The following is a 13343-nucleotide window of genomic DNA, read 5'->3' as shown; positions in this document are numbered from 1 at the left end:
CCCCCCCCCCGATTCCCTGTGGGGTGCAGGGGGCAGCTCATGCCGAGCAAGGTGTAGCCGCACCGTAGTGCGTATAAGCATCTCGGTGCTTCCACAAGCAGAGCTCGGAGAGAGCCAGCATGCGTGTAGGCAGGGAGAAACGAGGGCAGCCGTGCGGCTTCTGCCATAGCTGGGTGCCAGGACACAGCAGTGAGGGGACACTCCTCGGTCCTGCTCTCCCAGCAAAGACATTTCTCACAGAGCTCAGTGTGTTTGTAAAGAGGATAATCTTGTTTCATTCACTCTTGGTTAATAGAAACCCAGTCGCTGGCATGTATTTCTGCACCAACTGAAGCCCAGGGCTGGGACTCTCCCACTTTCTGTACAGCATTAGTGCCAGCAGTGCTCACTCCTTCCCATGAAACCAGCTGAATAAAGACCTTTTCCCCTTGCAGCTCCCGAGCAGGCGTGACCTCCTCCACATGGCTTAGCACAAACTGAGGTCGGTGTCCAGGATAACCATCTGTGGGGATGATGAAGGGAAACCTGCCTGGCCTGTGCCACCATGGCCAGGACCACTTCAGCTTGGGTTTCTCTCAAAGCTCTTGGAGCAAGAATGCCCCTGGCTGCCTTGTGCCATGGTGTTGTGTTGTCACTGCGCATGGTTTGGTTAGGAGCAACACTTCCACACGAGCCTCCCCATGCCCTGGATTGGGAGCTCAGGCACTTCGTGTCACTCGCGTCTTGGAGATGGGGACACCTAGCTCCTGTCCCAGAGCCAGGGCTTTGTCTTTACAGCCTCATGATCGGGACTGAGCAGGGCTGGTTTGGGCTTGGTTGGGCTGAGTTTTTGTGGTTTTGCTGCCCCAGCGCACCAGTCTCCAGCTCTGTAGAGGTATTGCCTGTTTCAGATTGCTGCTTGACCCTCATCCGACCCCAAAAGGCCCTTGGGCTCACCCCTCCTTCTAGCTTACCCTTGCTGTCCTGGCTGCTGGAGCCGGGCAGGGAGCAGACTGCAGGGTTCGGGTGAGACCCTCTCCGTTCCTGGCCCCGCATGGCCATGGGGACAGCGAGCCCCAGGTTTAGGGTCCAGTGCCAGGATCAGACACCTGCCCCAGCTGCAGGATCCCCATGATGTGTCCCCACCGTGTGCAGGGCTTTGCAGGCTGGAGGGGTTTGGTGCAGTGAAATGAGTGATGGCGTGATGTCTTCACCCCTTTTTTCATCCCTTTCCCAGACTGGCCTCATCTCCAGCCCAGGCTGGCTGTGGCTCCAGCCTGGCACATTTTGGCCCACCGTGCTTGTTATGCTGATGCGTTTTGACTCTAGAGGAGGGTGCGCACAGCTTTATCTGTTTTCCACCAGCCTCGCGTGAATTTCCTTAGGCATTTTCATGTCCTATTAGGGTAAGAGGGAGCATGCACTTTCAGTAGCTCCAAGGAGAAAGCATCTGTTGGGCAGCAAACTGCTTTCTCCAGGGCTTCCCGGGTCTTTGGGGTCAAAGTGAGCGGGGCTGTGGCTTGCAGGGATCCCCTCAAGAGGAGCAGAGTCGGGATGGCAGAACGTCAGCCCCAGGGATGGGTATGAATCAGATAGCCGGTCAGGCAGGGAAAGTGGAATTAATGGGCTGTTCATTCTGACCTTGTGGGAAGTCCTTATCTCAACAGCTTACAAACACAGAAAGGGAAAAATGAAGTGTGACTTTAATCTGCAAAAACGACTGTGGAAAATGGTAGCTTCTTGTTCAATTGATCTGCTGCCGCGTGGAGCAGGAAGGCTTTGACTCCCATCCAAATGCTTGAAATCAGCCAGCAGGGAGCCGGGCTTTAAAATCATCTGATTCAGCCAGGCTTTGCTCAGAGGTTATCGTCAGTTCAGTGGAATGTGAAATAGGCTTATCTTGAAAAAGAAAAAATATTTAAGTAAAATGTCCAATTTAAATATAAAGCTTGAGATACAGAAACCCTCCTTCCTCCTGGAGGAGGTGCGTTTTTTTCAGCTTAGCCTGGTGCCGAGCCAGACTCTGGCTTTCTGAGCCCAAGTTTTTGTCATTTTGCTCCTGTGAGGACTGCTGAGCCTTCAGTGAGTGCCAGGAGGGACCTGTGTCCCATCGACCTGGGTGCCTTAAGCAACTTTGGATGCAGGTGCAGAGGATGTGGGTGCTGCAGCCCAGGCAGTGGGCTGGCAGCCCTTGCAGCTCTCTGCTCCCTCTCTTGTTTCTCCTGGACCTCAGATCTGTGAATGTCAACTCAAGAGATGTAGAGGGTTGGGAGAAAAAGGTTTCTGCCTTAAATTTGATGAATAATTGGGCTTCTGACCAAATGCAATATTTTAAGAAATCTGCCTGCTTTCATTTCCAAAAAAAAAAAAAATTTCCTGTTTTTATTTTTTGACTGGGGAAAAAACCCCACAAAACAGATACTGCAGTTCCTCACGCTTTTGGTTTGGATTGCTGAAATCCAAAAAACATTCAAGTTAGAAGTTGCTAAAACTTTTTGCTGAAAAAAACAACAATCTTGGAGAGAAAACACATGCTTTCTGACCCATTTTAGCGCTGGCAGAGCTGGCAATTGGGTAGAACACACTCGGCTTGTGGATGCTGTCCGTTTGGCAAAGCTTGGGGCTGGGCAGTTGCTCCTGAGTCAGGCTGTGCTCCCTCGAAACAAATGACTGCTGCAGCCCTGGTGTTTTCCTGGAAGTGGGAATTCATTCTTCCAGGCAGGGCAGGCAGCAGCCCCTGCCCGCTCAGTGCAGGTATAGGCAGGGAGGCAGGAGCACATGGGGGACGAAAGGCTGGAAGACCCTGATTGCATATGTGCTGTAAAGATGTTTTGCTGCACTTCCTAGTGGGATAACCCCTCTGCCTTGATCTTGCAGTGGTAGGTAATTAAATAAGGGTCCCCAGAGCATTAGCTGAGCCCCTTTGGTAACGGTGTGGTGGAAGTTGGAACAAATCAGTGGCGTTTGTACATAGTCCCAAGGCTGTGCTGCTCTGGGAGACTTGACCCTCTGAGCTCCGCTTGATCTGCACTCAGGGCAGCACAGAGAAGAGCGGACCTGAAAACCAGGGAGAGGAGGAGGGAGTCCAGCTGGCAGCTGGAAATCTCCCCTTTTTCTCCCCAAAGCTGTCTCTGTGGATGCTCTCATGAGCTGCTCCCAGCCTGGCTGTGCTGGCAGGAGGGGCTCCAGCAGGGCAGGGAGCTGCCCGTCCGGCCTGTCTGGGGCCAATGCAGTGGCCCCGTGGCCGTGCTGCCATACCGGTGGCCGGCAGTCCTTTGAGCCGGCAGGCTCTGGCTTGCACTGCTCCATTTAGAGCCGGCTCCAGGCAGCTGCCTGCTGGCATCCAAGGGCTGCGGGGGAAACAGCAGCTGTGGTCTATGCCAGTCCTGCCGGCTTGTCGCAGCACATGGGCTCCGATGCGGGCTGCCACGACCGAGCCCTGATGGCTAGCTGCCCACCCGGTCCCACTTGGCTTGTGGGGCAGTCACGGTAGTGGAGATTAATTGATCAAATCTCCCGTACGCAGGGCCGGGGTGCGTAGGTTGTCATCTTATTGAAGACAGCTGCAGATATGTCTGCTGTAAGATTAATATCACTTTAACTGTTCCAAGGGGAAGTATCCCTTGGTGAAAGATGCAAGTGGCTCTGAGCTATTTAGAGCTGAGGATAACATTTCGGTATTTTAAAAATTCACCAAGTAATCATAAAGGCTAATGCTTGCTGAGCTCATTAGGTGGCAGGGAGCTCTGCCAGGCCTGTGCTCCTGAAGCACGGCACAGAAAAGGATGCTTTTCTCCTGGCTGAATGGTCTGTTCATGCCCTTTCTGTGGAAGGAAGGAGAAAAGGTCTGATTTATCCAGCTAAGTAGCCTGGGCATGTACAGAGTGCCACCACTTCTGTGTAAGTGCTGGTACCATGAGTGAAAAGCCTGGGACATCTCATGAACTGGCTGCAAGGGAAGGGAGGCTGGAGGGCAGAGCTGCTCTGCAAGGTCAGGATGGCTTCTCATTTGGGATTTCTTTTACAGTGATATGGAGGTGTTTCCTTTAGGAGGCAGTTTGTGTTGATTTATGCTTAATTCACAATTTAGATCACACCTTGCAGGTTTAGAGTCCATAACAGAAACCAGCAAAGACTCATGCACCCCAGGGATGTCAAAGTCTAAATTGAGTGGGTACGTGCACATGAATGATGGAGCAAGAAGAGCAAAAGGAGGGCGAAAAGTACAGCTGGCTCTCAGGACAGGACGCCCATGGAGTGGGACACACAGATAGGTTTGACTGTGGGCTGGGAAAGTGGCATGAGAAATGGACTGAAAAGGGATATCCAGTCCCATGGGCTGGTTACAAATGAGAGTAGCAGAGATTTGCTGGTATCTGTATGCACAGGGAGGCAGAGGGAGAGGCACAAAGGAGATGGATTGGAACTGAGCAGGAAGAAAGGGATGCTCCAACTATAGAGGTGACACAAGTCCAAAGACAGTATGGAAAACGGAGAAGCCAGAAAGTGTCTGTCCAGGTCAGGTCATAGAATCATAGAATGGTTTGGGTTGGAAGGGACCTTTAAAGGTTATCTAGTCCAACCCCCAACACAGGTCTGTGTTGGTCAAGTCTGTGTGTCTTGCCCTTCGCAATGTGAATCCAGAAGGGACCATGTTGTCATCAGCAAAAGCGTTTCTGCAGCTTTCCCTCTATCCCTTCTGAGTGCTGCAAACATTCCTGCCAAGACAAACTGTAACTTAAGTTTCTTCAGAAGGCCGAATGATTTCTGCTGGATGCTGGAGCAGGGATTTGCCTGGGGGTGGAAAACCCAGTTTCCAGGAGAGAGGAGTTCAGCAGAAGTCCCCCTTACTAGAGCTGACTGATGAATTATATTTGCTTAATGGCCTTTTTGGCAGCTCATGACATCAAGAATGGCAAGAAAAAGGTGTTCAGCTGGTCCTTGGTCAGGGTTTGCTGAATCAGTGGGAGGAGGGAGACCCCAGAGAAGGAAGGACAGTGCTGGACAGGTCTGTCTTTCCCTTAATAAGCAAATGTGCAATAGCTTGGGCAGAGAGCTAAGCTCTTCCTCTATTTCTAGCCCCAAGGTCATCGCTGCACCTGCAGGCGCCCCAGCCCCGTCTGGTATTTGCAGTATTCTCTGCTAATTCCAATCTCATTTACAGTCTAATCCAATGTGGATGTGCAAAACTGCATAAACTGTCCAAAGAGATGGGCATGCTGGCTTGGCTTTGGGTCTCACCTGTTAGCACGGTGCTCAGCTGCGGCTCGTGTATCCACAGGGGATTTTAGTAGCTGTCAGAGGAATGATTCAGGCAGTGTTTCTGGGAGACGGCCAGGAAGGACAGGAGTGGTGCTCTGTCCTGCGCTAGTACAAAAACTATTAGAGTATTAGAGCCATGCCAGAGGAGCAAATAAAACAGCAGATGCATTTAACCCTCCCTCTCCCACCCGTCCAGCTGGGGTGTGAAGCTTCCCTGTCCGGGGCAGCCCTAGAGCAGCCGCTGTGACCCAGCCGGTGCTGTCGGCAGGCAGCGGCAGCGAGGCTGGGATGGGGGCTGCAGGCATTGCCCACATACCTCCCCTCGGCTCGGCACAGGGCTGCTGCTCCTCCTTGCAAAGAATTCACTGGAGCTATTTTTAACAGCGCTGCCTGGGGAGATGGCTCAGGGTGAAACTGGGAAGCGCTCATCCCGGACAGTAGTGTCTCGCTTCGGACAGGGAGCACCAGCGTTGGTTTGTAAAGTCCCCTCTCTGTGTTTATTGCCCCCAGTTGGTCGTGTTTGATGTTCGTGGCTCATTTTTCAGCACTGCCTTGAAAAGGGGCTTTTGAATTCTGCTGCTGGGTGCTATAAAATCCATGGGCCTCTGGTTCAGTTTCACCCTGACCCCCTCCATCTCCAGACTTTCTCCTCTGATGGTTTTTGCGTGGGCTGCTTTCTACAGAGGCACTGGGAGCTGACAGCACAACCAGCAGTAAATAAAAAAGTGTGGCCCTGATTCAAGCGCTGCGTGAAAAGTATCAAATTTATATGCATATAATAAAAGGCCAGCATTTTCCTTTTTGCAAAAGCTGTTTCTGTTTTTTGAGCAGATCTTAACCTTGGAAGAAGTTTTTCCTCTTATATTAAGTTTCATATCTAAGGCTTGAAGATCACCTTCCTGCTTCCCTCAAACCTGCCTGAGCTTTTTTTTTTTAACTACTGTGCCCGGCAGACCCTGGGCTATGGGCTGGGAGAGGCTTTTGTGGTGTGGGTTGTGTGTGCTGGGCTCTCGCAAGGCAGCTGGGATTTGTCTCCTGCTTTGCAGTTGGGGCCAAGTTTTTCTCTGCGTTGAGCTCCCAGGCACTGCCAGCCATGTGGACAAATAATAAATTCAGAAATACTCCAGGCAAGTTAGATGTTATTATTATGGCTGGGCCCTTTCCTCTAGGCTGTGCTTTGTCACTGTGTTACTAAACCCTCAGCGTGGCTTTTTGGAGGGCTGCGAGCAGCAGTGCCTTCCCTTCGTGCCGCAGGGATGCGCGGCACAGCCGGGGGAGATTTACTTCAAACACCACGCTGTGTCTCCGTAAGCCAGATGTTTATCACCTCGTTGCAGCTGTAATAAATGATGTCAGTGACGGAGGGACCCAGTGCAGGGCATCAGCATCCCTGCCGGGGCCAGGCTGGTGGCTGGGGGAGAGCAGTGCTCTGCCTTGTGCCACGGCCTCCCCGGGATGCCGGCAGGGCCAACGTGGTGTGCCGGAGCTGCCAGATTTGAAGCTGCAGCTGTGTTGATCTTAGTCCCCCAGATCAAACATTCTGGATGACGTTGCAAGCAGGGGGACAAGGAGCAGAGGTCGGGAGTGTCCTGCAGAGCGAGGCAGCCGGGCAGAGCTGCCATGCAGCTCACATCCCCGGGGCAGGGGGGGATCCCAAAGTCGTGCCACTCAGCTTGCTGTCACAGCTCTATGTGTGGAGCTCGGGAGCTGTCCCATGGCCTCCCTGGCCTCACGCCCCTCTGTGCCCAGGAGGGCTTGCTGTAGAGCCTTGGTAGCCTTGGGGCCACGGTGGCTCACAGCAATGGCCCAGCCCAGCCAGCTCAGCTCCCCACCACCCCCAGCATCCTCGCCGCAGCCTCTGCAACCCAGGTTGGGGTCTTCCTGGCCTCGCCATTTTACCCGCAGGAATTGCAGTACTCAAGCCTCACACAGCAGCCAGATAGCATCCAGCAGCTTCTCTGGAGGAAAGGTAATCTCCAGCAGGACAAGAGCGTAACTGGGAGTTGCCTTGTCACCTCCACCACCCCCAGGCTGTTCCCTCGCATTTGCCCCAGATGCTGGGGGAGAGTTGAGCATGCGGGAGCCATCTGCACCCATTTGGTAACACATCGGCATGAGTCTGGCTCTGTCCTTACTAGTGGAGGGAGCAGACCCTTCATCCAGTCCACTTCCAGACTTTTTTGGAAATCATCTTTAGGAAAGCATCCGTCTGCTTCCCAGGAGCTGCCTGCTGCTGCCCCAGCTGGGGCCAGCTGGCTGATTATCTGGCTGGAAAGTGGCCGGGATAGCCTCTGCTTGGCTCAGTGAGCGGCTGAAAGGGAGGATTTTATCTCTGTATGGTGAATCCCATCCTCTGAGAGCAGCAGGACAAAGCCAGGGGTCGGAGCACGTCCTGCTGAGGTGAAGAGCTGGATCCTCACTTTGCAAGCTTCTTCCTGGGACTGGCGCCGGGCAGGCTGTGTGCCCCGCGCCCAGCGCGCTCTGATCCCCCAGGCATGGAGAGCACAGAAACATCCCCCTTGGCCCCTGCCAGATTATAGTGGAATTAATCACGCTGATTATATGCTACCAAAAAAGGAGGTGCTTTCTCTGTTCAGAGCTGCCTCAGACCTCCTGCTTGTGAGCAGCAGCTTAAAATTGCTGTTTTCTGCCTCATCGTGTCTTGTTTCTAGGTTTTTTCAGGAGTTGTAATAATTTTGGAGAAGAAGACCAAGAATGACAGCAATCCTAGGCAACTCAGCCTGCAGAGAAAGCGGGGAGATAATGTGTGAGTGTGGGCAGGGAGGTGAATCATGGCTCCAGCAGAGCGGGATGTCATCCCAGGGAGAGACAGGCTGAGCCACAGCAGCTCTGCACCCTCTTCTCTATCGCAGGGTCCTGAACAGCATTTTCGGCTCCCCGTCAAGTCACACTGTTGCCTGTATCAGTTGGGATTAATGCCCTACATTTAGTTCTTTCCCCGCAGCTACTCAAAATGGTGTGTGTTTATGTATGTGTATATATATATCTCCTACCTTCTAAGGATCTCTGAACAGCATTTCTATCCACCTTTTCATTGCACCTGTCGACTATTCAGACTAAAGCTAGTCTTGTCTGCGTACTGCATCTCAGTTTAATGGGAAAGAATTAATCCTGATTTCATGACTGAAGTCCAAAAATTCCTCTGGAACATTTTTGCTGCAGGGATGAGAACGGCATGTTTCCTCATGTTTTGTCCTAAAACATGACCAGATACCAACCTGAGTCTGAAAAGGACTCATCAAACACCCTAGGACCAATTAAAGGTTGTAATTCGTAGTGAATTGGTGTTTGAGGGCTGCTAACTGCTTATCTAACTGTCCACACACAAATATGTCGTTTTGCATGTGCAGCCAGCGTATGCTCCATCACATGCTGCAAGGGACATACAGGGAGCCTCGGCAAACATGATAGCGAGAGCATGAGGAAAGCAGTTCTCTGTAAGCCCCAGGTGGAACAAAGCAGCTGAATATACTATGCTTCACCCTCCCTTATTTTAAGGTGCAATTTTGCTGTTTGAAGTCAGCTCCTTCCCAGACCACAAGCAGCTGGGCTGTAAAGCCAGCCCTTCTTTTAGCGTAAAGATCACAGGGCCCCGAGGATGAGGCATGCGAGGAATATGACAGCCGGCCAGCAAAATAACTGATAGCCCTATAGCCCTTTGGAGCAAGGAGGCAATGTGCTGTGAAGGAGTGGAGAGGACTCGGGGAGCCAAGCTGAGAGGGAGGCAATAGCTCTGCCTTTCCTAGCACTGGAAAAGAGAGCGGCCCCCCAGGCTGCGGTGAGTAAAGAAGCCCCTTGGACAATGTGCATTGTTTGCTGGAAAGACATTTGGGGTAAAACGTGTCTGGTGTGCTGGGCAGGAGCACACTGCCTCTGGCAAGGTGCAGCAGCTCAGGGCTGGTGAGAGCACAGTGGTGTTCAGCCATCACGTTATTGTCCCCTTATGCTCCAGAGATGCCTGTGGTGGTGCTTTAGGCATTCCTCTGAGCTAGGTTTTCAGTACTTCGCAGCACGGCAGCAAGCCCATTTTACAGCACCTGATGCCTCGCTGCAACATATGAACATGCTCACGTTTGCAAATACACCTGCCCTGTTCCCTTGTGTGACTACTTGCAACTTTCACACCTTAGCCTTAAGCAGCTGTGCCACACACTTGTTGAAAATCTGGTCTTTTCTCCTCAAGTGTGGGGGTTTGGGGTCAGGTGGGCAAGTGCTGAGTGCTGTTATGCCAGATGGGCTGATTTGATTTTGTTGCAGGGTCCGCTGCTCAAGCTGGGACAGTCTTGGCTCAGACGGTGCTCACTGTTGTCCCCTCTTCTCTCCCCTCTTCTCTCCGCAGGACGGCTCATGCCAAAGCCAAGGCTGAAGGGTCAGAGCAGGCAGCTCAGGCAGCTAACAATGAATCGGGCATAGCCAGAATGATGGCCAGGGAGCTCTCCCCGGACTTCTATCAGCCAGGTAGGACCAGAGGCATCTTCTAAGAGGGATTTTGCAGTTTCCTTGGGGAATCTGTTCAAATGCTTCACCCGCTTTATAACTCCACAAGCTGCCCTCCTGTCTATCCTAAATCCTCATTCGCACGAGTTCAGCTAGCCCCATGCTCTTGATGATTTGCTGTCCTCCTTACACTACTGTTCTACCTGCTGGAATATGTTACCATACCCTGGAGGAATAACCCACAGTCCCTCAACTTCTCCTCATGTTTCTCCATGTGCTGAAGCCCTCCCAGTGCCAGGCAGGGCAGGCAGCAAGCTCAAGTTTATTTGGAGCACTCCTGTAGATATATTCCTCGTGGCTTTTTCTTGGAACAGCTTTGCACATTGACTCACAAGCCCATATCTTGTGGGGCCCCACACTGCACCAGGGTACAATCAGACTTGGTTACTTAGAGGCTGTAATATCCTATAAGAAAGTTGCTAATGCAAAATACTACTTCCCTGATTCCCTATTTATTTGTTAGCATCACTGCTGATTATGTGGCTGGGAAAACACTTGGGAGGTTCCTTCTGTGAGACCAAGCACTGAGGATTAGTAGATCGGAAGTGTAATATTAGAAGCACCATTGTGAATGCCATTACCTTTCCCTAGACTGAGTTAGCTGGAGATATGTTCTTCCTGGAAAGCTTTCCTTTCGAGAGAGGGAAGGTAGTAACAGAGCAGAAGACAAGGATTTCAGTGCCTACATTTTTATCCTGTCTTTCTTATTACCAGCTTTGTTACCTAGAACAAGTGCCCTGTGGCTGCTGAGGCAGGATCCCAAGGGACCATCAGAGCGGCAAAACTGGGGGTAGAAGCCAAAGGATGACTCATGCTCAGCAAAACCTGCCACCTGCTCCTGCTCTGCTTTCAGTGCCTCTGGGTCTCCGGTACTACACCCCGGCACAGGGCACACAGTGGGAAATGGGTATGGCTCACACCCGGTGCTTGGCCGGGGAGTCATGCTGACAGATTTGCCTAAATTCCCTGTACTCCCACCTTGCCCTGCACCTACTAGCTGGGCAGATGCCATGCTGGAGGGCTGCCTGTTCCTCCCCACCACCCAGCAAGGCCCGTCAGAGCTGGCTTTGAGTGGGGAAACACCACAGCACCCAGGCATGGGTGTGAGCCAGCGTGTGGCACTTCATTTAACAATAGCTAAACATCACTTGATCCTGACATAAGCCCCCCAGCTGCCACTCACAGCTCCACATTCACCCTTTGCACACTGGGGTATTTATAGCACAGAGGCAAAGGAAACTGGAATTCCTGATGGGAGGTTTTTGACATCTAGCTAGATTATTTTTTCCACCCATGGCAATTGAATGAGACAATTGAAACAGTCCCTGCAAAATGCCTGAAGCAGCCTGGCCTCCACTACTGGCTCCTCAGGAGCTGAATCCTCTCGCTGCTTTTATATAGGGCTTCGCTTGGGTCCTGGCCTCTCTCGATGGCCTTGTAAGCTGCTGATGCACTTTTTATTTCTATGATTCTTTTAAACCTCTGAATTCCCTAAGTGCACAACAAGGGGAAATGTCTCTTCTTGCACAGCTGCACCATCAAAGAACAAACAGACAAAAGTCCACCCTTGGATTTTGCTAGGACTCGGAGCTGCTGGTCACACAGCCAGGAGAGCCTGGCAGTGTTCGGCAGCTGTGTTTCCCCCTGCTACCCTGGCAGATAGAACCTGCTACGTCTGGCACAGGGCAATCCTACTCAGCAAGCCCCGTATCTCTAATAAGTATTGAGCCCTGGGTTTCCTTTAGGATATCAACCTGAGTAGCTTAGAGGAGAGGTATGTAAGCCAAAGCCCTCCCTTGCTGAAATGTCATGCTGGGAGGTGACGGTGGGGAGGTGAGGAGGACTGGAGCTGTGCAGTGCCCTCCAGGCAGTTGGGATTTTTTTTGGTGTGAATTATTCAGGAGGAGAAAGCAGCAGGAGAGAGCAAGGAGCCTGGAGCTGCAGGCAGCCTATTTTGAGGAGTCTGAACAACTGTTGAAACGGCTTCCAAATAATCCACTTGCAGCCAGAAATAAATGGCCCTGAATGGGTCGCCTGCTGATTGACAGGAGCGTGCAGGCAGGGCAGAGCAGCTAAAATCAGTGCCCTTTTACTCCCTACTGCCCACTCCAAACGGAGGCATTGCCTGCGTGGGCAGGAGGTAGCAGTGTGCAAATCACACCACTGATTTATTAGAGGGAAGGGAGCACCAATCCCAGTTTCCCGACCAGGCTCAAGTCTGTATCAGTCTTTGGAGTGGAGGAGATGAGGGGAGGCACTGCGAGGCAGCCAGGGATGGCACGGCTCCAGAGTCCGTGCCATTCAGGAGCATAGAGCAAGCCCTGTACATCTGCACCCTTCAGCATCACTTGGATGCAGCAGAATGAGGCCAAAGCCACTTTCAAAAGCAGGTGCTTTGCTTTCAAACAAGCTGCTTTGCGACCTCGTGCTGCCCATAAGGAGCGCGCTTTTCTTGTTCTCACTTGCTATGAGCATTGTGGTGATGTGCAGGGACCCCTGTCCCAGCGCAGGTCCCAGCATGCAGAGCACTGTGCAGGGTTGTTTTTCCAAAAGATATTCCCAGTTGTTCAGTGGTGGATTTTGCTCAGCCAGCCACCCAGCACAATGGATATCTTTGGTGTCAGGCTCTGGCTGACTTCCCCAGACTGTAGCTGGGCTGCAATTTGCTTTGCAGACACGGCCTAGGGTTAACAAGAAGTAAAGATTTAATGATAGGTGAATAATTGAAGCGAGAGCAATGTTGCTAAGAGCTGACAAGTCGGCATGGGAGATGAGGCCAGAATGAAAGCTGAAGCCCCGAGTCACCTTGTGTGACGCTGCCAGGTAATTTCGCTGCTGTTGCGGGGCTCAGTGCAGAAAGGAGAGCTGTGAAACTGTCAGCCCTGCTTGGTGCATGAGAAACGTGTTTTTCTCATTGTGAGGGACGACAGGTAGGTAATTTGGGAATACCTACTCTTCCCAAGGAGACTGGGCATCCCCCGTATCAGTTGTGAAGTTACCACGCTATTAGACACCAAAGAAGCCACATGGAAGAGCTTCCCAGCCATTAAAAAAAAACCCCAAACTTGGATGGGAGCTGGATTCTCTTTAGCCCCAGGATAACCTATCTGTGTGACCGCAGAAAGCTGAGCTGCAGATTTTCCCTGGTTCTTTACCCTCATCTGGAGCTCCCTGCCTGCTCCTTCGGCTCCTCCCAGCCAGCCAGCCAGCACGCGGTGGGGCTCAGAGCCTCCGGCTGCTCCTGGAGGAAATCCCTCCTGGAAGCAGCCTCTGCTTTGGGAGCACCTCCTGTCCCAGCCTCCAGCCCGGACCCCCTCGCGGTCATCCCCAAACGCGTCGTGGCTGGGGGCACAGCTGTCAAAGGCGTGATGGTGGCGCGGCTTGCTGTCCCTCCGGCCCCCGGGGCAGCTCCTCACACCCAGCCCCTCTCTCCACAGGCCCCGAGTACCAGAAGCGGAAGCTGCTGCAGGAGATCGTGGAGAACGCCGAGCACGCTGTCAACATGGAGGAAGAGGCGCCGAGGCCCGGGGGCGCCCCGCCGCCCCCCACGCCCCCCGAGAGCCCCCAGCTCCACGAGCAGGACG

The 13343-nt window shown here is 52.5% G+C and overlaps 1 protein-coding gene across 1 annotated transcript in view; it reads left to right on the top strand.

Annotated features, from left to right (window-relative positions):
* Positions 1-13343, top strand: part of JPH2 (junctophilin 2) — a 30211-nt gene that overhangs the window by 15076 nt on the left and 1792 nt on the right. Inside the window, exons 3-4 of the mRNA XM_010569796.1 lie at positions 9602-9720; positions 13197-13273. Coding sequence (XP_010568098.1) covers positions 9602-9720; positions 13197-13273 — 196 coding nt within the window. The remainder of the gene's footprint in view (positions 1-9601; positions 9721-13196; positions 13274-13343) is intronic.

The sequence above is a fragment of the Haliaeetus leucocephalus genome, unplaced genomic scaffold, assembly GCF_000737465.1.
Source record: "Haliaeetus leucocephalus isolate CR32 unplaced genomic scaffold, Haliaeetus_leucocephalus-4.0 Scaffold273, whole genome shotgun sequence".
Classification (NCBI taxonomy): Eukaryota; Metazoa; Chordata; class Aves; order Accipitriformes; family Accipitridae; genus Haliaeetus; species Haliaeetus leucocephalus.
Note: the sequence above shows the minus strand (reverse complement) of the source record. Positions and strands in the feature narration are given on the sequence as shown.